General features: G+C 29.2%; 2 protein-coding genes across 6 annotated transcripts; one reads left to right on the forward strand and one right to left on the reverse strand.

Annotated features, from left to right (window-relative positions):
• Positions 1 to 2,561: 2,561 nt before the first annotated feature.
• LOC100872100 (uncharacterized) lies at positions 2,562 to 6,595 on the reverse strand. 2 transcript variants are annotated; one of them, XM_003694726.4, is made up of 11 exons: positions 6,427 to 6,595; positions 5,954 to 6,016; positions 5,474 to 5,602; positions 5,270 to 5,404; positions 5,049 to 5,206; positions 4,706 to 4,771; positions 4,266 to 4,416; positions 3,990 to 4,193; positions 3,259 to 3,889; positions 2,898 to 3,174; positions 2,562 to 2,808 (listed from the first exon to the last, which is right to left on the reverse strand). In XM_003694726.4, the coding sequence occupies exons 1-11, from the start codon at positions 6,499 to 6,501 to the stop codon at positions 2,673 to 2,675; spliced, it is 2,025 nt and encodes a 674-aa protein (XP_003694774.1). In that variant the 5' UTR covers positions 6,502 to 6,595; the 3' UTR covers positions 2,562 to 2,672. The 2 variants fall into 2 exon arrangements, with proteins under 2 accessions (XP_003694774.1, XP_012343483.1); XM_012488029.3 differs by lacking the exon at positions 4,706 to 4,771 and having other exon boundaries at positions 6,427 to 6,586.
• Positions 6,596 to 6,995: 400 nt separating this feature from the next.
• Positions 6,996 to 23,042, forward strand: LOC100872223 (PTB domain-containing engulfment adapter protein 1). Of its 4 annotated transcripts, none has more exons than XM_086908968.1 (10): positions 12,973 to 13,215; positions 13,308 to 13,489; positions 18,486 to 18,593; positions 18,666 to 18,733; positions 20,079 to 20,261; positions 20,341 to 20,667; positions 20,759 to 20,973; positions 21,052 to 21,266; positions 21,337 to 21,563; positions 21,632 to 23,042. In XM_086908968.1, exons 3-10 carry the CDS (start codon positions 18,524 to 18,526, stop codon positions 21,704 to 21,706), a joined length of 1,380 nt encoding a protein of 459 aa, XP_086765094.1. In that variant the 5' UTR covers positions 12,973 to 13,215; positions 13,308 to 13,489; positions 18,486 to 18,523; the 3' UTR covers positions 21,707 to 23,042. The 4 variants fall into 4 exon arrangements, with proteins under 4 accessions (XP_003694775.1, XP_012343501.1, XP_086765094.1 ...); XM_086908969.1 differs by having other exon boundaries at positions 13,343 to 13,489; XM_003694727.4 differs by lacking the exons at positions 12,973 to 13,215; positions 13,308 to 13,489 and adding an exon at positions 6,996 to 7,160.
• The last annotated feature ends 504 nt before the right edge of the window (positions 23,043 to 23,546 follow it).

Below are 23,546 nucleotides of genomic sequence, written 5' to 3' on the forward strand. Positions count from 1 at the left end.
AGTTCAAACGGGCGTCGTTGTAACTATCGATTGTTCATTTCAAATATTTTACGAATATTTTTGCATTTTTAGCATTTTAAACATTATAAATACGTTAATTGCAAATATTAATTGATTAATTTATAAAATTGATGTATAGAATATTTAATTTTATGTATGCTTTGCGTTTTTTCATTTCATATTTTTTTTTCATTCAAACTTTTAAATTTTATACGAATATGTCCGCTTGAATTTAATTATTTGCAATTTATTAATTTAAATTCAAAATTTCAAATATTTATTCAAATATATATAATATATATAAGGATATATAAATTATTTATTCAAATATTTTATTCGAATAATATTTGAACAATTAAAAAATCAAGTTTTTTTTATTAATATTAGTTCAATTTAATTTTATTGATAAAATTCAATTTATTAAAAAAAAAAAATATTAAAAATGAAATAGAAGATACGAAAGACATAGACATAGGTAATACATTTGTCATTAGCTATGTATTTCTGCAACCGTATTTTAATGAAGATGATAATATATATACATAGTTACAATCACATATACAATGTTATATATTTACAATCACTATTACGCAAGTTACGCGCTTGCATTATATGCAACATTATTATCGTTAAATTTTAGGCAAAAAAATATTTAATAAAATATTTAAGAGCATGATTATTTTCAACTTGCAAGATAACAATATAATTATATAAGTTTCGACGGCAATGGTTTCAAATATTTCAATATATAATAGTTTATTTGTAACACATTTTATGTGCGCGCGCGTATTTTAATTTATTAAAAAATTTTGCATGATTTAATAATTCAATTTATATAAAATTATATAATTTTAACATAATATAATTATAATTATATTATATAACTTTATATAATTATAACTATATTGTAATAGAACGAATAAGAACTAATATATCTTTTATTTTTTTATTCTTTTGTAGAGAACTAAATGTATTAAAAAATTTTATCAAATTTTTCAAAAGAAATATTTAAAAATAATTATTTTCAAAAAATATTTGTCATTAAAAGGTATACATTTTTTTACATATAATTTATATATATGTACATATAAATTATATAATGTCATGATAAATAGTAGTGGAATAGAAATTTTCAATTAATATGAATTTATCATACTCTTAATTTCAAATTTTGTAAGATTAAAAAAGAAATGACCTGATTAAATCACTATCAAAAATTTGTATTGCACTTATTTGTTTATCTTAAATTGTATTTTATTTATCTTTGGTATAGCTTTCTGCATGTAATAAGGTCATCTATTTGACCTATTTTATTTCTTCATAGAAAAATCTGTTAATCTTATTTAATATAGTATTAACAAATACTGTTTACAGAAAATTATGCAATAAAAATAAATAATATCTGCATATGTATACATATAAATGTACATATACACATGTATATATATACATATACATATTTATATATATTACTCTTTTTAAATGGCATACTGCATGCATCTTTTATAGACTACTTTTTAATGCAATTAAACAATCCAACTTTTCCAAATATTAAATTCATTTAATTACATATCTAATTGTATATATAACAGGAGAAATTTAGAATTAATCTTAATAATCTTTTTATAAAATAAATTTACAAATTATATTTAGATATTTACTAATTAATAATTAAATAATAGGCATTAAAACTGCTTCATAGTTAGATTGTCTAAATGCATAATTCAATTATTCAAATATATCAATTATGATTTACATATTTTGTTAACTATAAGGTACATAGTAATAAATATTATATACTTCATTATCAGAATTAAAGAAAGATTCTTTAAAAATGTTCTGCTGAGCTTTGGTAGATGAACATTATTACAATTATATTAAAGCTTGGTATCTGGAATATCATGCTTATCAAAGCCGTCAATTTTCTATTTAGAATCATATCCTCTTATCTAATAAATTCTACTTAGCACTTTGAAGAAGATTATAATTATTATATCTTAATTTTCGACTGACATTTGCTCTTGCATATTCAGCAATATAAAAAATGAATTGCTTATACAGTTGTACTCTTAACATAGAGAGACAAAAGATTTTCTATCGGTGGATCTTTAATCTAAAAACTTTATGAGAAATTTTACTTTCTTCATTTCTCTTTTTTTCTCTTATTATTATTTTACAGGTACATCAACATATTTATATGAGCGAAACGAACGAAATAATAATTTTTATGTAACAATTATTGAAAACTCTCTAAATGTCGTCTTTTTACTGATTAAATTTTGATAAGATATACTAAATATCATATGTAAATAAATTCAATATGATAGTCACATCAATAATAAAAATTAAATATACGCTATTTAAAATCTTTATGAATGTTTATCATATTTACAAATTATGTATCATTCAAATGACATGCAATTGTTGTATATAACAATTTAATGAAGCGATTCAAATCACGATGATTCTTTAAAATAGAAAAAAAAGATCCATGCTCGAAAATTAAATCTTCTGTTTCTATCATATACATATAATAAAAGTGCAGGAATTAATTGCACTAATTTTAATAATAAATAAAGCTATCCCTTGTCATTTTTATTATAGTTTCTGAACATTTTCTATTATTTTTTTGTTTCGACTCGATTAAATCATTAATGTCAAGAAAAGTAGTGCTATTGTTGTTGTTGCAATTGTTGCAATAATGGACACACTTCAACTAAAGGTGTTCCTAAAATTTCTTGACATACTTGATTCATGTCAGGTTCCATCATAAGTGAAGAAATCTGATCCTCCGTTAACATTTCCACACTAATTGTAAAATTTTTATGTAATTGGATTAATGAAGAAGAAATAATGTAATTCATAATGTAATAAGATATTTACAAAAAAATAGATACCTTGCTAAACTTTCACTATCGGATGTTTCTTCATCAGCATTAAGATAGGTCATTGTTTTTTCCAATGGACTAGGAACTTTTTTTCCTTTTCCTTCCACTTTTTCAGATTTTTCACATTTTTCCTTATCCCTATCTACTATCTTTGGCTCGTTAGAACGTCGATCTGTAAGGCTAGATATGTTCAATATCATCATTCCATGATTGAGAAACTCTTTTACTTTTTCTCCCGTGCCGGCACTCCATAACATATCAAGAGATTGTCTTCTACTCGAATTAGCTACAGCAATTTAAAAAAAATTGATATTTATATGTGATACCATTATACATATTTTAAAAAATGTATATTGCTGAATATATTTACCTGAACTGCCTCCGCTAGCCTCACTACCAGCAGAACTTCTGGTTATCCAATTAGTTAAACTAGTATCAAGTTTACTTTTATTTTTTATTGATGGACTTCTTGTTACTTCTATTTTCTTTTCATTGCTTAAACTAATTTCGTTTCCTTTTGGCATAGTAGGTAATGATTTTTGAGTTACTAATTTTTTTCGACTAGATAATTCATTGAATGATTCAATATTTGCACCATTAACAGGTGGATTATTACTTTCCGGACTTAAGTCCATTGGTAATGGTTTATAAGGAATTTGATCTTCATCATCAGAATATACTTCATTATTGTAATATATCTCGTCTGGAGAATTATTTAAACTAATTTCTGTCCATTCTTCTCCATTTTGTACTGTAGTATTAGTATTTTTTGTATCTACTGGTGTTTGTATTTTTACTCGTTTTTCTATAGGAGAAAGAATATTTGATAAGTCTGATAATCTTGAAGTTGAAGAACTTGTCTGATTTAGCGTTATGATATGTTTTGTATCAGTTGCTGCAATGCTTTTTGGACGGTCTCGCTTTATATATTTTCGAGGTTCTGTGGATGAGAGATTCAAATTGCTTAGGCCCAAATATTCAGAAGAAAGCTCTCTATCGATCTGAATAAAAATATATACAAAAATTATTAATATATTTAAAAAAATCCATTTATATATATTTTATATGATATATTTTATTGATATTATAAAATATAATTACTCTTGTAGGCACAGGGCATTGTGTATTAGGACTCATCTTATCAGGAAGGCGTAAGTATTCATCACTAGTATAATCTGTACTATCGGGTGATCCAGTAACGCTAGAATCAGTTGAAGTTGTTGTATTGGGTTGTAAAGAAGGTTGTTGGTCAATGGTATCTCTCGAAGATTTATCAAAATCATCCGCTCCATCATATTTTCTAGTCTGTAAGTAAGAAATAATATTTTATTTCAATCTAAGAATATTCTGATTTTAAATAATAAAAAGCAATTATACCCTGTGAATTTCATCGCTGATTTTTTCTAAATTTCTGAGTGCTTCTGCATACGTCATTTTAGCTTCACCAACTGATCTTTCTAATGCACTTACTCTTAATTTTTGTTCTTCCAACATTTGATTAAAATGCGCTTTCATTTCGTAATATGGCCTATATAATAAATTATTTAAAGATTAATAAAATTTATATTACATTTCAGAAAAACTTGATATTTTTATTAAATTCATTTTTAATTATATGCTATAAAATAAATATCATACAAAGCATTTTTTAATAAAACAAAATTTTTGTCTATGAAATATTTTATAAGAATATAATTCGTGCATAAAAACAGGATGATAAATTAGAAAATAAATTGTCAAAAGGGGATTTATGAATAGCAGACATATAAAATAAATATTGTATAAAAAAATAAAAAAATAATTTCTATCCTACTTACAACATGAGCAAGTTGTGCCTGTAGGCGATACTGTTTATCAGAAGCAAGCTGCGACGTGCACCCATACTGCCAACATGAATATAAACCAAAAGACATAAATATTCTAATATCTATATAAAATTAACATAACATAGAATAAAAACATAAATCATTAATATTGATATAGGAAGAAAATAAACAAAAATGTTAAAATCATGGAGCAAGAAAATTCTAAAATTAGATTCTAAAATTAAGGTATATATATTATATCAAATAAATGCAATACATTCCATGCATTATTAAATAAACTAAAAAATCATTCAATATTACTAAGTTCTAATAAATACACATTAATTACACACACCTAGATTTAGCAATTGCACGTTTTAGTTCACGTTGTAATCTTTGAACTTCATGTTCTGCTTTATGATATAGAGCAGTAGTATGTCTGTGTTCTGCTTCTGATAAAGCTCGTTCATGCTCAGATTCATTAACTCTGGCAGTTGCATGATTTAACATTTCCTATAAAAAATTTCATTAATTTCATTAATTTCCAATAAGAATTTTATATAATATAAAAATTACCTGCCAAGCATGATCAAAACATCTTCCCTCTGTTCTTAATCCTTCTTCAGCTAAGTAAACCATTTCTTTTGCTGCTGCATGCTGACTATTGGCTCTTTCAAATCTAATTGCAGCCTTTTGTGTTTCATGTAAAGCCTTGAAATATACATTAATTTAACAAATATAAAATGTATTATAAGTATATTAATTAAAAATAATTCTTACTTCTTTTGCTTTAAATCTAGCATCATAATATGGCCTAGATTTATCAATACATGTACCAAGTTTCTTAGCTAAGCTATCAATTTTTAATGTAGATTCACAAAGTAATTCCCTAAAAGTTGCTCTTGCTTCCTGAAAATAAAAATCTATTGAATAATCAATCATTGAAGTATAGTTCATATTTTTAAACATTTTTATTCACTTTAACAAATTGGATAGACATAGAATTTCAAATCATAAAGTGTTTCTTTAGACCATGTTATAAATGACCATAAGATGATCTTTGAAGCCATTATCCATTTACTCATACACTTTACAGCAATCACCTCAATGAAATGTAATCACACCCAGTTTCAAAACTTACTACTAATTTAATCCTCCAAAGAGGGAGATAGTTATTTTAATTCATTACAATGCAAAAAATTATTTGTATAAAAAATATAAAATCTATAACAATATATAAACTTTAATAATTATACTTACATCCAAATCAACTTCAAGTTTGTTAATATCATCAGTAGCAGTATTTAATCTTTCAAGTTCAATCTAAAATAATATTTTTTATGAAATTATAATATGATAAAATTTTTAATATAAATTATAATTAAAAAATATTATGCTATATAATAAAATATTATAAATGTATAATATTAGTTTTTGAATTAATGAAAAGAATTGATTTACTCTTAATCATAAAATGAATGAATAATCAAAAATTTAACAAAAATATAACTATTTTTCAATATAGAAAAAAAATGTATACATACAGAAAAATATCGAATTTTTAATAGTAAATATGCAAATATTAAGCATTTGAATAAGTAAGATGTAATTTTTATAAAAAATAAGATATTTTATTTAAGTGTTTTACTTTAAGGCAACGTGGAAATGTCAATATCACAAGTAGCTAGGTTTAGAAGTCTATAAATTATTCTTATAAGAATACATTGGTTTACCTGCACTCTAGGATCCACTGCATCTTCAATACGATCAGATTCATCGCCACTTTCTTTCTGCACACGTCCACTCATAATTAAAAGTAAAACTGAATTTTATTTACAATTTTTCATACCACCTGTATCGTCTGCTACATATCAGGTGGCCATGTTGAATGTTAGAGCAACTAACAGTTCTGTCCGCGTTAAAACGGTCAAGGGCATTTATAAACTACTTTTTTTTAATATGCAATAAAAATAGTATGACATTTTTTAAAAAATTATTAGCCTAATCACTTTATATTTTACATAGTAAATAATAGAAGAAATATTTTTAAAATTTTATATAACGAGCAAATTATTCTCTTTAGAATTTTTCTTTGATACAAGAAAATGTAATAAGAAGATACGAATAAATATAGCAATGAATATTTGAATTATATTTTAAGACAAAAAGTATATTTTATATATAATTTATTTTTAGATTGTTACAATAATTCACTTAAGCATGTTTGAAACATGCCGCCATATAACAATAAATATGGCTACTCAAACGATTAGACATGGCGGCGAATGTATGTCTCATTCGTAGAGGGAGCTATCTACTCGGTAGGCCCGCCTGACTCTGAAACAGATTTTTTTCTATTCGCATTGGTGGGTTCTGTGTTGTCGGAACAGGTGGATTATATCCAGGGAAAGCTGACGACAGTGTAGAAACGTCAATTGTCGAGTTGTACAATAATTCATCGCTGTCGGTGAGTGAAAATATTCAATTATAGAATGATCTTATAGTCTAAAAAGAATGGAACTCTTTTTAATTTTTTCATTGTCTCACACCGGTATTTATGGAAAGAGAAAAAGAGAAAATAACAAAAGTGTTTTTAAATTAGAGGCATGAGACTTTCTATTTTGGCATTTTTTACGCGATACGAACAAATACGAAATAGCGAAAGGCAAGAGATAGAGTAGGGTAGATCAAGAACACAGACAAACATAAACTTCTACTCATGATCTAGACAACGCTAGTAAATGCAACGCTCCTTTAACAGAAAGGTGATCATAGATTATTTCATGACATATTTCATAGCATATTTCTGGTGAAAACATTTTTCCTCTTCGCGCTTTCTGTTTTTCACGTGACTTGCGGTGTTTAGGATTTCAAACACTATCGATTCGCGCTTCTTTGTCTTAAGTGCTACTGTTTTGCGCATCTTATTTGGTGAACTTTTAATTACTCATTCTCCAATGTTAGAAATGCACAAATGACAATTATTTGGGAAAATAAATTTCATAAATATAATGTTGAAATTTTATTTTATTTGTCATGTTACCGAATAATTTCACAAACTTTGAAATATTGATAATTTAAAAATGTAAACACCAGAAATGGTTCAACGGATAAATCAAATTTCTGATGTCATATAGTGAATTAATTCAAGGACATAGTGGGAATGTGGTGTCCTGTAGATACCACAAAACGTCATAAAAACATTTTAAACTTTTTATAACACGTTCACCGTAGCCATATCACAGTTAACTTATTTTGTATTCGTACGGCGAAAATGTATCTGATGTCACGACAAATGCACGGTACGTACGTGCAAGTTCCCTTTTCGTTGTAACTAATTCAATGAAATGCTTCCATTGCTTATAGCAAGAGAGACTGTTTACCGTACTTATCGTTTAATAAATTTACACACGTTGCCGAGTGCAGATAATTTTTCATATCATACAAACGCCCACTTCTGACCCGTGCAAATCACTACCGCTCTTAATATGATACAACTTTCTTATGCTTTCAATTGATCTTATTATCAATTTTTATCTTTTATGTTTTTTTTTTATAATTTATCTGCAATAAATTTAAATATTTAATGTAGAATTCAATGTAGAATTTACAAAAGAAGTTTGCAAAAAGTTAAAGTTTTTAAGAAGTCACCCAGTGCATAGTTGGAAAGATTCGATTCACATCATTTCGAAGAATAATTCACTGAATGCCTGTCGTCCTCAGGAGAACATGTCATTCTCTCGGAATATTACCCCTTTTCATTCATTTCATCTGTTTTTATTATTTTTTAAATATTTCATTATTTATTCTACTATATATTCTTTTTTTTAATTCATATATTATAAATATAATAATATTAAAAAATATTTTGATTTCAGGATATATTTATAAAGAGACAAGTCCTTTTTATTCAATAATCTTTGAACCGATTAAATTTGATATAAACATATATTTTTTTCAAATGTACATACATGTTTATGTATTTTGAAATTTATCATCAAAAATAATAATCGACCAATAGCAATAATCTCAAAATGTGTAACTAATGTGTAATTGTAGTTACGTAAAAGAATTTATAAAGTGTATATATATATATATTGATAACTTTCAGCTATATTATTATTATACTTTTCGTAAGTCTATTAATTCTATTTTACAAAATCACATTTATTACTTGATCAATTGAAGTATACGATTAAGATTTTTAATAAAATATGATGCAATCAAAAAATAAAAAAAAAATAAATAAATAAATGCAAAGTGAAACAAATAGTTGCAAATGATTGTAGTTTTAGCAATTTATTTCATTAAGAATACAGAAATTCAAAACAGAAGTATATTTTATTTTAAATAAATAAGATTTTTTGGAATTTCTCTTTTCTTTTATAAATAAATTTTTTAGAAAGTTCTAAAAGAAAGTTCAGATTTATATTTTATTTTTAAAAAAGAATAAATAAAAATCCTTCGAGTTTTGCATTCGTATAAATGTGATTTTTTATTCTTTATATTTTAATTCATCTTCGATAAACTTGATAATTTCATTGTTGTCAGAAGAAGAAAAGATAAATCTTATGATAATTTTATAAAAAAAAGAATTGGAAGAAAACAAAGACAAGATAATTACGTAGTTGGAAAATTTTAATAACCCTCTACAATATAAACTAGCTACGGCACTGTGAGAAAGTCACAGAGCAAGAGAAGCAGACGTTGTCGTTTTCGTCTTGTCTCTCTTGTAACCACGAGTCATGTTGACATGCATGCTTATGTACAAATAACTGCGCATTATTTCTATAAAAAGATGCTCCAATAATATTTCAATAATTCTTAAACACATAGGCATATATTGAATTTGATATTTTTATCCAAAGAAGGATGATGCTACTTTTCAAAAATTCTTATCATAAAATATGAACAATGATTGAAATTGAAAATGAAGAAATTTGTTAATAATTGTTCATTCGGAGATTCTCAAGTTTTATTTTAATATTCATAATTTTCTAATTACATCGCGTTTTATGAAACGCAACTTGTCGCTGAATAATTATTCACACTTGAATACTGCAGCTTAAGATACGTGTCTTGTATAACGATACCACGGAAGTGATTCTGGATGCAATACGTGACTAAATACTACATCATTAATTAGTATTATAAAAAATGTTTTGTGAAATTATTCTTTTCTAACATTTTATACACGAAGTTTTTTCTAAATTTTAAAAATGATTATCGTTTTATTCATTACGTTGTATAAATATCAAAAATAATAAACAAAATGATTGCTAGCAGTCAAGAGCATAGTCAAAGAAATTAATCAATTGTGTGTATAGCATATGAGAAGAATGTAATTTTCCACGATCGTGTTCTTGCAAAGACATTCTTAAATGGAAACCTTGTAACAAAATATACCTTGTGAAAAAACCCATGATTCGGAATAAAATGTGCTAGTATCTAGAATTAGAGTATCGCCCGTTACAAACATGAAAATCGTATTTACAACTTAACTATTGATATATCGATTACTCTCTCAACTTTTTTACAAATAGCATACACGAATTCATAATTGTATACGATTCTATTATAATTTACGGTTATTTACAAATAGTATACATGGATTCATAATTGTATACGATTCTATTATAATCTCTACGGTTATTTGATTTTATAAAAATTTAAAAAATTTTCCAATTATAAAAATAAAAACAAAGTAATGCAATTTTTAAGATTTAAATTTCTTCTTCCATATTTTATAATCTTGTATTACATTAAATATTTTGAGATTTGTTTATGTATATATAAAGAATTATCTTTATAGAAATACACTGTTTTCTAAATAACCTTCGAGTATAAATCGTTGACGCAGAAATTATATGTCATGAATCTATCAATTTCATTCTTCTCTCTTCCGTGAAGGAAGAGAATTGCGGGTCTATAAAATAACCATTTAAATTAAACGGATTGAATATTCAATAAATTTCAAATGGTTTTTATTTTTTTAACAAATTTATAGATAATATTGTAAGTAAAAAAGAAAACTAAGCATAGTATCTAAATATATATTGTTAGTATATAGATAATGATTGTTAATTACTAATTATCATTTGGATTCATGCATATGTGATATGCATAATAATTGTCTTTTATGATATTTATCAGGTAGGCGTATATTGTAGAAAGAATTTATGCAATGTCGTATAAAATATTGTATTATTATTATTATATAGAATTAATGCACAATATTGAAATTTATTCTTTCAAAATTTCTTGAACTTTTAACTTTTTAATGAATTTTTTTCTTTTACAGTTCTAGATATTCTTTTCATTTAACCATCATTGAGTTTCTTGAGCATGATATCAACGATGTTTAAAGAATTCGTCTCCATTAATATGTATGTCAAGCATAGTGAATTGAGATATACTTTCCCTGCTTTCGCGCGTATCCATCGTCCAAGACGAGTTCACTAGCAATCGTAGTATTGTCCGATGTGGCCAGTAGTGAAACCGGAACTCGAGAAAGTTCCAAAAAGATTATCAAGTCGAAAATTGCTTTATCTACACTCACATATACTTTTATATATATATAAGTATATATTGAATCATAGATTCATAGTAGATTCATTATACGCATTAATTGAAATGAAGAATGCAGCCTAAAAATAACATTCGAGGATGGCAGATGATCAAAACAAAAATTGTGCAATCATTTTTTTTTCTATTTGATTGTATAATGAATGAACAGATATATGCGAAAAAAACCGGTTCTTTTACTGATGCTGAATCATAGCTAAAACCTGTTGACTTCTTTTGTGTTCACATTCACATCAGTTTCATGATGGTATTCATCCAATTCCTATGCATGAGGGAAACATTAACAATTCGCGCAACAATAAGCGGATTTTTTTCTTTTAACAATATTTTATCACGTTATTTTTTTTTTTTTCCGTCAAGGTATGATATTACGTCTACTCTTTGGAAATTCCAAGAAATTAATTTAGCATTGAATCGCTCAATTTAATTATTAATTAATTTTAAAGTGAAAAATATCTTTATATCTTTTAACTTTCTTAATCTTTCTTAATTTTTAATTTTTATTCTTGTTATTCCAGAGATACTTTTAATTTTGACGATTGAAAGTGAAAATTCCAAGGAGGAAGTATGATCGGTGTGATTACATGTAAGAGTTTCACAAAGGAAAATCGACAAAATATTCTTCATTGTGAGATTCCATTTCTGGATCTATTCGCGTGGAAAATATTTATTCGTGTTAAACTCTCCAAGCTATTTTTATACGTTCGATGATTTTGTAATTTGGAATTATTTTCTCACGCACAAACAATTACGTCCGCAGTTTTTTTTTTTTTTTTTTTAGATACAAAGAAGGTAAGACGAGTCCATATATCGCAGTTTAACGTGATACGTGTTACATACGCACACAAATATAGCACAAGCATCCTGTTGTAAAGTCTCGTCCTAAATTTCTCTTAATTTCATAAAACCTCGGAAATGGACGATCTTCGTGTCTATTCACCGAATAAAAGCCCCGAATAATGGAACATACGAATGCGAATCGATGTCCTTCGATTCGTGATATTGTGTTACGCTCGATCTTGTGAAAATTAAATTAATTGCGGTTGCAGGATTGATTACAGAAAAATTAGATAGGTTAGAGGGATATAAATGGATCTCGTCACAAGAATACATCTTTCGCCCTCGATGTTCCACAGTAAAAGAGGATAGACGGCTTTGGTCTCGAGTCTCGATCGTGGCTGGTACCGCCATCCTCTTATCCCTTCTCATTCTATTGAAACGTCTGCAATCGCTGATCTCGCTTCTGTTTCTATTCCGTTTTTATTTAAAATTTTTTTCTTATTTCCTTCTATCCTCCCGTTATAACAAATTTTTATAATTTTATTCTCCAAAGAAGATGAAATTCTTTATCCAACTCTAACAATTAACATCAATGTTTCAGTTAACAGTGACAATAGCTTTTACGATTGATGAAGAGTGAATGGACAAAATGTATAAACGATAGAAGGATAAACGGTATCATAGAATCTTTAATGGCAATCACTCGGAAACTCGAACGAAAGTAGATGAGGATAGAGGACCATGGTCTCGACCGTGGCTGGTACCACCACCTATCAGGCCTTCTCATTCTACCGAATAATCTACCAACACCGATTCGACTCCCACGACTGGTTCCGCCAGTCGAGTCGGTTGAGATCGTTTGCACTCGGTCCCCTCCAATAGCATTCGCTGCTTCCAAGCTTGTCTGCTCGACTTCATTCGGTTTCATTCGGTTAATCAACGTGCGCGCCGATCAGTCCACCATGAGCCGTTGAGCGGTTCGCGTTTTTTTCAGTGTTTTTGTTTCTTCCTTTTCTCTTTAATATCTCCCTTTTGCTCGTGGACTCATCGCTGTTCCCTCTTACTTACTTTGCGAATCGATCTCGATCGTGGGCATGTGTTGCGTGCAATCCCCAGTCTAATTTTTCTGGATATACGTGATAAACAGAACGTATAGGGTAAGTTTTAAAATTTCATCGCAATTGCATTTTTTATTTTCTTGTTTTATATATAGATGCAATTTCATAAATTTCGTTTACTATTTGTTTAGCTGCGATTTGTTCAAATTGAAATTTGCTCGTGCAGATTCTTGATTCGAAAGTCGTCGTTCGTGCGTGATCCGTTTCTAACCGTTGAGATCGCAACAGTTGTCCTTGCAACTTAATGCATCTGAATCGAAACGGATCGGATCATTGGAAGCAATGCTTCTCAATACAGAAGAAAAAAAACGAGGCACGTTTACAGTTTCACTTTTCATTGACCAACATTATGATTATTCGAAAGGTATACAGAGCAAGATTACGTTATGTTCTTTGTAAGTGAAATCCTCGATTCTTTTATACGTTCTACTTTCTATCAGCGTTGTGCTATTTATTTTTTTATTTTTTTATTTTTTTTTTTCCATGAAAATAGTCCGTCGTGATTTTGCGTTTTTTTTAGGAATTTATCAGATTTTGTCATTTCCGGTACATATTTAAGTATAAACATCGCATATTTAGATAATTCTAAAAATAAAATGCGTCGTATATTTCGTGTCTTTGTAGTTTCATATTCAGAATTTTTAATGATTTTAAATTGAAATACTGGAAAATATAAAAAAACTATCGATAGCTTCTAATTGATAATAAATAGATCTAAAAATCATAGAGATAATCCTTCTGCATATGCATAGACTAGACTCGTATCGGTGCCAAGAGGTTTCGATATGAAAAAAATAATGTCAGAGGTCGGCGCTTAAAAAGAGCACGTTGCGTCTTATAGAATTGAATCGAATGATAATAACTTGATCGGCGCCTTTATTTAATTTTTTATCGACGCAATTAAATAACTATTAAATGATGCAATAATCTCGTCACAAAGAATTTCCGTAACATCGTTTAGAAAAATGCTCGCATGAACTAGATTTTTTTCATCCATAGAAATATATAACAGTAATGATCGCTCGCATTATGCAATGATTTGCAGTTATTGAAAGAACATTAAATTTCTATCTTCGCTTTTTTTCAACGTCCTATATGACTAGGAACTCGTAATACAATACTCGCATGGTGACCACAGTAATGATAACCGAGAAGAATATGACTAATGTTTAAATAGCCATATAGAGCAAGGAAAAGAAAAGGGCACACAATTTTTTAATTATTAGAGAATCATCGACTTGTTGTAATAATTATGTTACTTAACAATTGCTGTTCACGAGAACAAAGATATCTTTTCAATCGAAATGTGAGAAACGGATTTAATTGGGACAATGAGTTTCCACATTGCCATTAGAAAGCAAAAAAAAAAAAAGAAGAAAAAGATGCATCGTCTCGAGTCGATAGAACGATTCGTTCGTCGATTTATTCGAAGGCTAAATATATATATATATATATTCCTTTTTTTTTATCGAATATGATTGCAATCCATACTTGATACTTTTTTCTTTTTTTGCAAATAGATCAGCTAAAATTATTCGTGTTGTCAGAAGTCCGAGAGAAAGTGCGTCCAAGCAATTTCTAATTATCCTCATCCGTTGGAAAAATAGTGGCAATTATGGTTCGTCTTGTTGAATGTATGGTTGATCATAGAATGGCGCTCGATTCTTCGGCTAATGACTCGCGAAAGGTACATGTAAGATCTTGCGTTTTTTATTTTTCTTTTTCTTCTCTTTCGTTCTCTTCACCCGTTTCACGCGCTAATGATCTCACGTTCGGTTTCACATGAGAGTTAAAAATACTTTGCGATGAATTTTTTTTTGTGCTCTTTTCAAATTAGAAACTTTTCTCGGTAACTATCAGGAATGAACAACTGTGCCAATGATAGATATGAGATTTAATAAACAAATCCTTGAACAAGGGATAAGGATTGATCGATTGTGATCAGATTGAATTAACAACTTGGCTAATTGGTTAATTCTACTACAAATGATGATATAGACGATGTTAAAACATCACGTGTCTGTAGGAGAGTCTCACCTTGAACGTTATGCAACTCGTTATTAACATACTCATATCTATGTTGACTGGGGTTGGTTCATAGAAAAACTACGCTGCATTCGTGTCTAATAAATTGGTTTAAACGGTGTCAGTGTCTAATAAATTAAAAATTTCTATGGAATTATTCTTTCTCTTGGCAAAGCTGAGATTATTCTTTTGGTTTCTCAATTATTTTGATTAGACAGTATCTTGGGAAGCTTGAGAAGAAGCTATTATTCTATTATTCCTAAGAAGAATAATAGAACTGAAATTTCAGCAACAACAAAAATCATTCTACTGATATGAGAGAAAAGGATTTTACCAATAAACGAAGAAGACAAAGGATAGTGAGAAAGCGAGATCCAACAGTAAAAAGCACTTCGGGAAAGGAATAAACAAAGGAAATACTAAGAAACGGAACGGTTAAATGTTTCGAATCGTTATCTTCCCTGGTTCCTGTCGCTTCACTTGGCCAAACCCCTCGAATTTTGACGCTTGACCGATTTTACAATGTATCGTGGAGAATATTATATTGCGTTTACATTACTAACGGTCATCTAATTGAATTGTTTTATATACGATATGTATACAGTTAGAAGATGGTATTTTATTCGAAATCGTAAAAATATTGACGAAAAACTGATTGAAGAAAGGAAGACCTGCGCCGCAATTAAACCTATGCGACGAAGGTTGCTTGTTTCCATCATCGATCATCGAGAATTCTTTCGCAGTTCGAAATTGGTGGCGAAAGTTGTTGACATTATCCAGGGTATGAGTACGCGCATGATTACGTTCTCGAATGCGCCAACGTTCTTTCATTATTCATGACGGGAACTTCTCAGTAATTATACATTTTAATGATTTGTAAATGGTTTCTTTACTGCCTTGCAGTCTAGGATCGGTACATTGTTCTTCTGCAGAAAATATTCCTGAACGTTGTAATTTTTCACAAAGCAAGAAAGTTGAACGAAGAAGAAGAGATGTTCGTTCGACAACGAACGGTTTAGAAAAGATACACTCTGTCCTCATTGCTACACTGGATACTGGTAATACGATACTTTGCATCGTACACGCATTATTCGAGTGGAATTCGAGAAAAAGCCACTTGTCTCGATGATTCGTATATGCTTCACGATTTTCCCTGGTGAAATCGGTTGAAATCGTGTCATTTTGTTAATAAGAAAACCTCTTTCTTGCTTGAATTTATAATTTAACTTTGTATCCTTCTTTGTCGAACACAAATATCTACACATGACGAAACAGTAAATACATGGTATGCATGGTAAATAAAAATAAAAATAAATCTTCACGCAATTACGTTTGTTGCGTAAGTAAAAATCGAGTTAATATTAGATTTCGTTCGTAAAGTAAATTAACGTAATGTATTTCAGGTATGCGGCTGCTCGCACACAGTTTGAACGGACTTTCAGTCCTAATAGATCAGGCAGATCACCGTTAACCTCTCTTCACTCTTGCCAACAGATATTTATTTGACGTATCCGCGTAAATATCATTCAGCCTCGTGAAAGGGACCCCTTACCCCTATCGTGCATGAAACACGATACACGATGTACACGTTGTGTGGTGCGTGCACAGCTGCGCGTGTCACGCTTGGCACTCTTTCGCTTCCGATTCTTTTTGTTCTTCCATCGGCGAGGAAGACCGTCGTAAGGGATATACCATATCAAGCACGAGCCAAGTTTCGAACGGAACACCGGGTATAGGTGATGGTGTAAGCTGGTTCGCGCGCAACAGGTGTTGCTGTACGAACGGCCAATTGAAACGTGCGGTCGAACAAGTATATATACATCTTCGCATAATTCGATGTGCGAGAAGTTGTGAGATCCGAGTGAGCACGATTGTAAAAGTGTGAGTTTCAAAGCGGTAATTATCACAAGACTTCCTGCAACACTCTCCATTGTCGAATGGTTGGCAGAGAGAATTAGCAAGATTCTTTAAGATTCAAACGGATCATTCGATCGCTTCGTCTCTTTCTTCCTTCGAGCGATTTGACGTTCTTCGCTTTCGAGTGACGAGCACAGCGATGGGAAATCATTGTGTCACCCATAGAGAACGGCCCATAGCGGGGCCCGGTTCTCATGAATCGCAAGAGCCGACGCGTAGGACGAATGCATGCGAGCTGAAACGCGATTCGAGAGAAGGACAAAGAAGGTGGTTCTGCGAGTCGGTGGACGGAAAGGGATCATGGTATAGGTGAAGGAAGGTAGGGCAAGTCACGGAAAGGCATACCATTCCGGGTTTCATTCCGGCGGTGTGGCGTAGCAAACCGCGGCAACATACAGCAACATACACAATACTCGTACGGGCCAGGCAAACGGTTTCGTCCGACCTCTTTATGGCTACGTGGGAGGAATAGGAAGTCGTGCATTAAATCCGAACGTCCACTTTTCAACGCTTAAACGCTTCTCAAATAGAATGTATAGGATACCGGCGTGAACCGGCACGCTGTGCGCGCACAAAAGCAAGATCGTGATTGCGCTCATTTTTCAGTTAACACACGAGGAATTCTTCTTCTTTCTTGTTAACCTCTTTCTGCCCGAGTTACTTCGAAACCGGCCGCTCGAGCGAAATAATAGATGGTAGCCTCGGAAAGGGATTCGATTGGAAACCAATTTCGTCGAGGCGTTGATCAGCCTCGTTGATAAAGAAGTCGAGGCGTGGTTGCAACGATCGATAATGATGCACGTTGCGTTGAATGCAACAACGCGTTGAACCACAGACTCCTGTGGCTCTTTAAGTAACGCGTCAATGCACATCTGATTTAATTGAATATACACAGTGGTCGTTAAGTGTAAATAGTGTCATGTGCGAGATGATGAAACGCGAAAGGATTTAGCCTTCGTGTCCAAGGCTGACTTCTCGAACGGCGAACAATCGTCTACACTTTAAGCCGGTTTTACGCGGTTTACCAATCCAATGCGCCGGTTGAGCATATTTATAGCGTTATATGGTTCCTCCTCTCTTCATTAACACTTGCTAACCAAATTTTTCTCCCCTTATTTGAGTAATAAGTTTCTCCAGAGAGAGAGAGAGAGAGAGAGACGAGTCGAGGACGATCCTTGCAGCTATTTAAGGACCAAGTGTTCGTTCGCATCGATGCGAATTACGTCGCAAAATACAACCAAGTGAGGGGAAATGTTTCTCCAAAACGAACGTGCATTATATTGCATCGTATAGAAATTTTCACAATCTCTACGATTCCGAGTATTAAGAATAATTCTTTTTAATTTTTCGATCGAATTCTTCTACAGGTGCCGGTGAATAGGAAACACATTGAAAAGCCGACAATATGAGAAACTCAACGTTATTGAAATGGGCACAGAATTCAGCGAATAGTAAAAATCAAACGAGCAAAAATGGTGAGAAGATTTTCTTTTTTTTATGATTGCATGCGGTGATACAACGGTAAAATTGATAATTTTTATTTATAGGAACGAATAGGAATTGGATACACCCACCAGATGCACTCCAAAAAGGTCACATCGCCTACTTAGTCAAGGTAAAAAGGTTTTTCCTTTCCTATATTGCTAGAGAACGAAGAGAAATATAACAATTTTAATAATCGTTTAAAAAAAAAAAAAAATCATTTATTCGTCGAAACTTTAAATAATTCTCTACAAACTTCATAATAACGATATCAAAATCGTAACATGGAAATATAGCAATGTGGTAAGATTGTTTTCTGTTACAAAATCGGCAGATTGTAAATAAAAAATAAAGAAATTCTGATCACGATGTTATCCACATTGTTATCAATATTTATCCAGATCAGTCTTTCTCGAAATGTCAAGATCACGGTGCCCTGCTTAGTCATTATCTATAAAGGGATGGTGGAAAATTACAGTTAATATATTAGAGAAATAAACTTGAGTCTTCAATAGACTAAACAAAAATTTCTGGAACTAATCTTGGATCGCTTGATCTACGCAAATTACTCAAATGGAGTTGCTATTTTTTTTTTTCTGCCGATAACGTGTATCGACAAAGATATGAGGAAATTATTCATTCCGTCAAAGTCATTTAACATTTTGTTTGAGCGCAAATCTTAAATATAAATTGTAAGCAAATAAACATTATGTTTATTTATCATCGATATTTTAGCATGGCAAGGCCGTCATTTTTTAAATTTCGAAAGCAAAGAAAAAACATTCAATTTAGCAGGCGAAAAATTTATTGAAATTTTTCCCAATAACTTATAAAAAAATTATATAATTATATTTTGGATATATTTTATAAATTAAGAATAGATATATGCGCGACCGGAATGAAACTAGTTGAAGTTAGAACGAACGAAATAACGAATAAATAGATTTCGTTATTCTATCAAGAAAAACTTATTAACCATCATTGTATATAATGGTTTCTTTCAATTATTATTTATAATTTGTAATTTTTGAATGTATCTTTTGATATATCTTTTTATGAAATATTATAAACACGCATTATGAAATATAATGTTGTTTTTAACACAATGCTAAAAATGCATTAGCGATTTGAATTAAATAATAGATGATAAAATTATATATGTCAAAAAAAATTTGTTCGTTCTAAAGATAAAATTACTAAATCAATTAATGTTACAAATTACTAATTGCGTGAACGCATTACGTTGTCGATGTTACATATCGTCTTGACCATTGATCTCGATGTCATAATATGTATATATCTTTTCTCTATATATCGGACAAGCAGATATTATGAGGCAATGATTTATGATAATGCAAATATATATATATATAAAAGAAATACAAAATGTACAATGCAATATTTGTACATTGAGTGTTACAAATTTTCTTTTCTTTATTTATATTTTGATTTTCTCACTCATTGATTATATTTTTTAGTATTTGGGCAGCACAGAAGTGGATCAACCCAAAGGTATTGAAGTTGTTAAAGAAGCCATTTGTAAATTGAAATTTAATCAACAATTAAGGAAAAGTGAAGGTACGAAGACTCCAAAGGTGGAACTCACTATAAGCATTGATGGAGTTGCTATTCAAGAACCTAAAACTAAAACTTCGTCAAAAGTATTACAAATTTTTGATATTTGTAATATTGATGTATCATTATTTTATAAAGTTTCTGAATTGAATGGTTTCCTTCTAGCGGATTATGCACCAGTATCCACTGCATAGAATATCATACTGTGCTGATGATAAAGGCGAAAAAAAATTCTTCAGCTTTATCGCAAAAGAAGAAGGTGCCGAGAGACATACATGTTTCGTCTTTGTTAGCGATAAATTAGCTGAAGAGATCACGTTGACAATTGGTCAAGCATTTGATTTAGCTTATAGGCGATTTTTAGAAACATCTGGAAAAGATTTAGAAACACAAAGGCGTTGCATGATATTGCAACAAAAAATAAAACGATTGGAACATGAAAATAACGTATATCGTCAGCGGTTACAAGACATAGCTGCTATTAAAGGATCGGTTAGTTTAAAACATGTATATTTAGAAAAGAATATGTTAAACAATTTTTTTAAACTTATATTATAATTTCATGAGAATTTCTCGTCTTCAGGCTGACGTGTCAGCATATTTGTCACAACACAATCTTCCGGATATCCTGCACGTGCCTGGGGCTACAAATGAAACAATGCAAGTAAATGGATTGGGAAATAAATCTTCTCTTGGTTTAAACAACGATAGCAATGGAAATACTTCCAATGGATCTCAACAACCACCTCCAGTTCCTCCAAGAAGTTTTGAAAAAACGTTTGACGATAATTTTATGGGGTATATAGAAATATATATTTTAATAAGTGTATTTTAAGATTTTAGAATATTTATTATTTAATGATTTTGTATAAATAGAAATGAACCTACTCCTACACCATCAGTTGGTACCAAATTGGAAGGACTTTTGATGGATGAATTTGAGGAAGATTTCAATCCTAGAGCATATGAAAGTGCGATTAATGGTTTGGCGAATCATCAAACGAGTCATAATAATCTTCTAAATAGTCAAGTATCTTCGAATTCCAATTTTTTCTCACAAAGCAATGGTACTACTAGTCCTCCACCATTATGTAAGTTAATTATTTTTTATTTCTAGTAATAAAAGTTAAATGTCTATTACATATTTTTCATATCATTTAGTGGCTCCACCACCAAAAGCAAAGGATTCAAGACGTCAAAATGGAGTAAAAGAAGATTTATTTGGTAGCATTCCTTTTAATCCCACACCACCTGTAAACACAAAAAGTGAATTCAATGATCCATTTGAAATGGGTGAATTCGGAGCTACAACAACTATTTCTAACCCTAGCCAACAAGAATTAGAAAATGCGATCGGTCTCTTAGATAAGAAATTACTTGAAATGAAGGTATAATTCATAAATAATATATTTGATACGTACATTTATAGGTATTGTTAATATTTAACATATTTCAGGATGGTTTTAGTAGGGGCTTATCAATTGATACTGACGATTTCTCGTTGGAAAGTTTGGATCCACTGCGAAATTGAATTAAATGTTTTTTTTTTTTTTAAGAAAAAGGCAATTATCATTATTATATGTATATTGAAAAGTATAAAAGTCAAAAAAAATGAATAGGCAAATTACATACATTACAGCAAATTACAGAAATATACATTTATGCAAAACCAAAATTAGTCAATTACTATTATAATTATGCTAATTGTATATTTATCATGATATTTGATATTTATCAAATGCCTATTGAGAACGTTGATAGTAATTTTGGTTTCAATATCAGGAGACTTTCAAATATTAAAAGCATAAGAAAACAAATCGTATTGATATTTGTATAATGTACCTTTATTAATATTATTTGTTTTTTTTTTTTGTAAAAATTTGAATTATTTTAATAGCTTAAGAATATAATAATACGAGAATTTCTTATTGCAATTTATCGTAGATCAAATGACAAATTTTCATATCAAATGTTTTCCCTCTTTCCACATTTATAAATGAATGAACCAACTATTGTGCCTTTCATTAGTATTTAATGGACTAATAAAACTGAAATTTGTCTTTAAGCTCATAAATTTAGCTTTGTTGTTAAAGTTATTATTCGTAACATATAAATTTTATTGTTAAAAAATAATCTATTCCATAAAATAAAATGAAAATTCATAGATAAAATATTTTCCGTATAAAATATTTTAGCACTTTTTTCAATTATATTTCTGTATTTCTCTATAAGAATATACAGAATTTAGAATCATGTGATATTATCGTTTTTTAATATCGATTAAATCGAATACGGCATCACTCTGAAAATAAAATATGATTGTCTTCGTTATTATTATAGTCTAATTAAACAAAAATTAATATTATATTTTTATGTAAACATAATCGAACATTTATATGCATTTTTTCTGAATTAGCAAAAGGAAAAATATTAAAACTAACTGAAATAATAGCTAAATACTATTATACTGAATAATAATAGCTAAATACTATTATTAGATGATTGTATATCTAATATATAAATCTTTTTTATAGATTTCTCAACCCTCTTTTATCTGTTTCTCCATTTTCTATTATGTTCATTTATCATCATAAATAAATAAAAGAAATATAAAGGAATAAAAAATATAAAGAAAACGTGAAATGGTGTGAATGTCGTGATATAAAAAATCTTAGATATAAATTTTATAGACTTATACATACATCATAGATACATCATGCAATGTTCAAGATTATAAAAATTAATGTTTGTTACAATAACAGGAAGATTATTAATTATGTACATATGAAATGCTGTTTTATTATTGTTGCTCTATTGTTTAAGCATTATCATTAAGAATATAATGCATAAATAATGTAGCTGATAAATTTGTTTTATTTAATTCCTACATTTGAATTCCTTCATTTTAATTTTAATAGAGAGGCGAAAAAATTTTTTATTTGAATTTCAAATAATCGAATTTTAAATATCGATACTTTCTATTCGATATATTGAAGATTGACGCGTGATAATATCGATTCTCGATGCATTTGAATACGATTAATACGTTATTAATTCGTTTATTTCTTTAATTATCAATAAATTTTATATCGAATATTAAGATAATAATTTTAAGACTATATTAATATAATAAAAAGATATTAAAAATTATTTAAATAATTATTCATTTTTAAAATAACTATGTTTAATAATTGTTAAATACAAAGCAAAAACAGCAAAAAAATTATTAATACTTTAAATTATAACATGTTTCTATTTATAATTTCTACAATAATTATATATTAATTATACATATATATATATATATTTTAATGTATATTTATATCAGTAATTTAATTGCTTTTACGAATATTATAAAATATTGGAATAAG

This window comes from Apis florea, unplaced genomic scaffold (assembly GCF_048593485.1).
Source record: "Apis florea isolate Af1SG1 unplaced genomic scaffold, ASM4859348v1 contig_3081_pilon, whole genome shotgun sequence".
NCBI lineage: Eukaryota > Metazoa > Arthropoda > Insecta > Hymenoptera > Apidae > Apis > Apis florea.

Excerpts from the sequence above, each read along its gene's own strand:
- LOC100872100 (XM_003694726.4), bottom strand. The coding sequence starts at position 6,501 with ATGAGTGGACGTGTGCAGAAAGAAAGTGGCGATGAATCTGATCGTATT. Across the intron at positions 5,405-5,473 it reads CTAGATTTAAAGCAAAAGAA|GCTTTACATGAAACACAAAA; the intron begins GTAAGAATTATT and ends GTATATTTCAAG. Across the intron at positions 5,207-5,269 it reads GTTTTGATCATGCTTGGCAG|GAAATGTTAAATCATGCAAC; the intron begins GTAATTTTTATA and ends AATTTTTTATAG.
- LOC100872223 (XM_003694727.4), top strand. The coding sequence starts at position 18,524 with ATGAGAAACTCAACGTTATTGAAATGGGCACAGAATTCAGCGAATAGT. Across the intron at positions 20,262-20,340 it reads AAACTAAAACTTCGTCAAAA|CGGATTATGCACCAGTATCC; the intron begins GTATTACAAATT and ends GTTTCCTTCTAG. Across the intron at positions 21,564-21,631 it reads AGAAATTACTTGAAATGAAG|GATGGTTTTAGTAGGGGCTT; the intron begins GTATAATTCATA and ends AACATATTTCAG.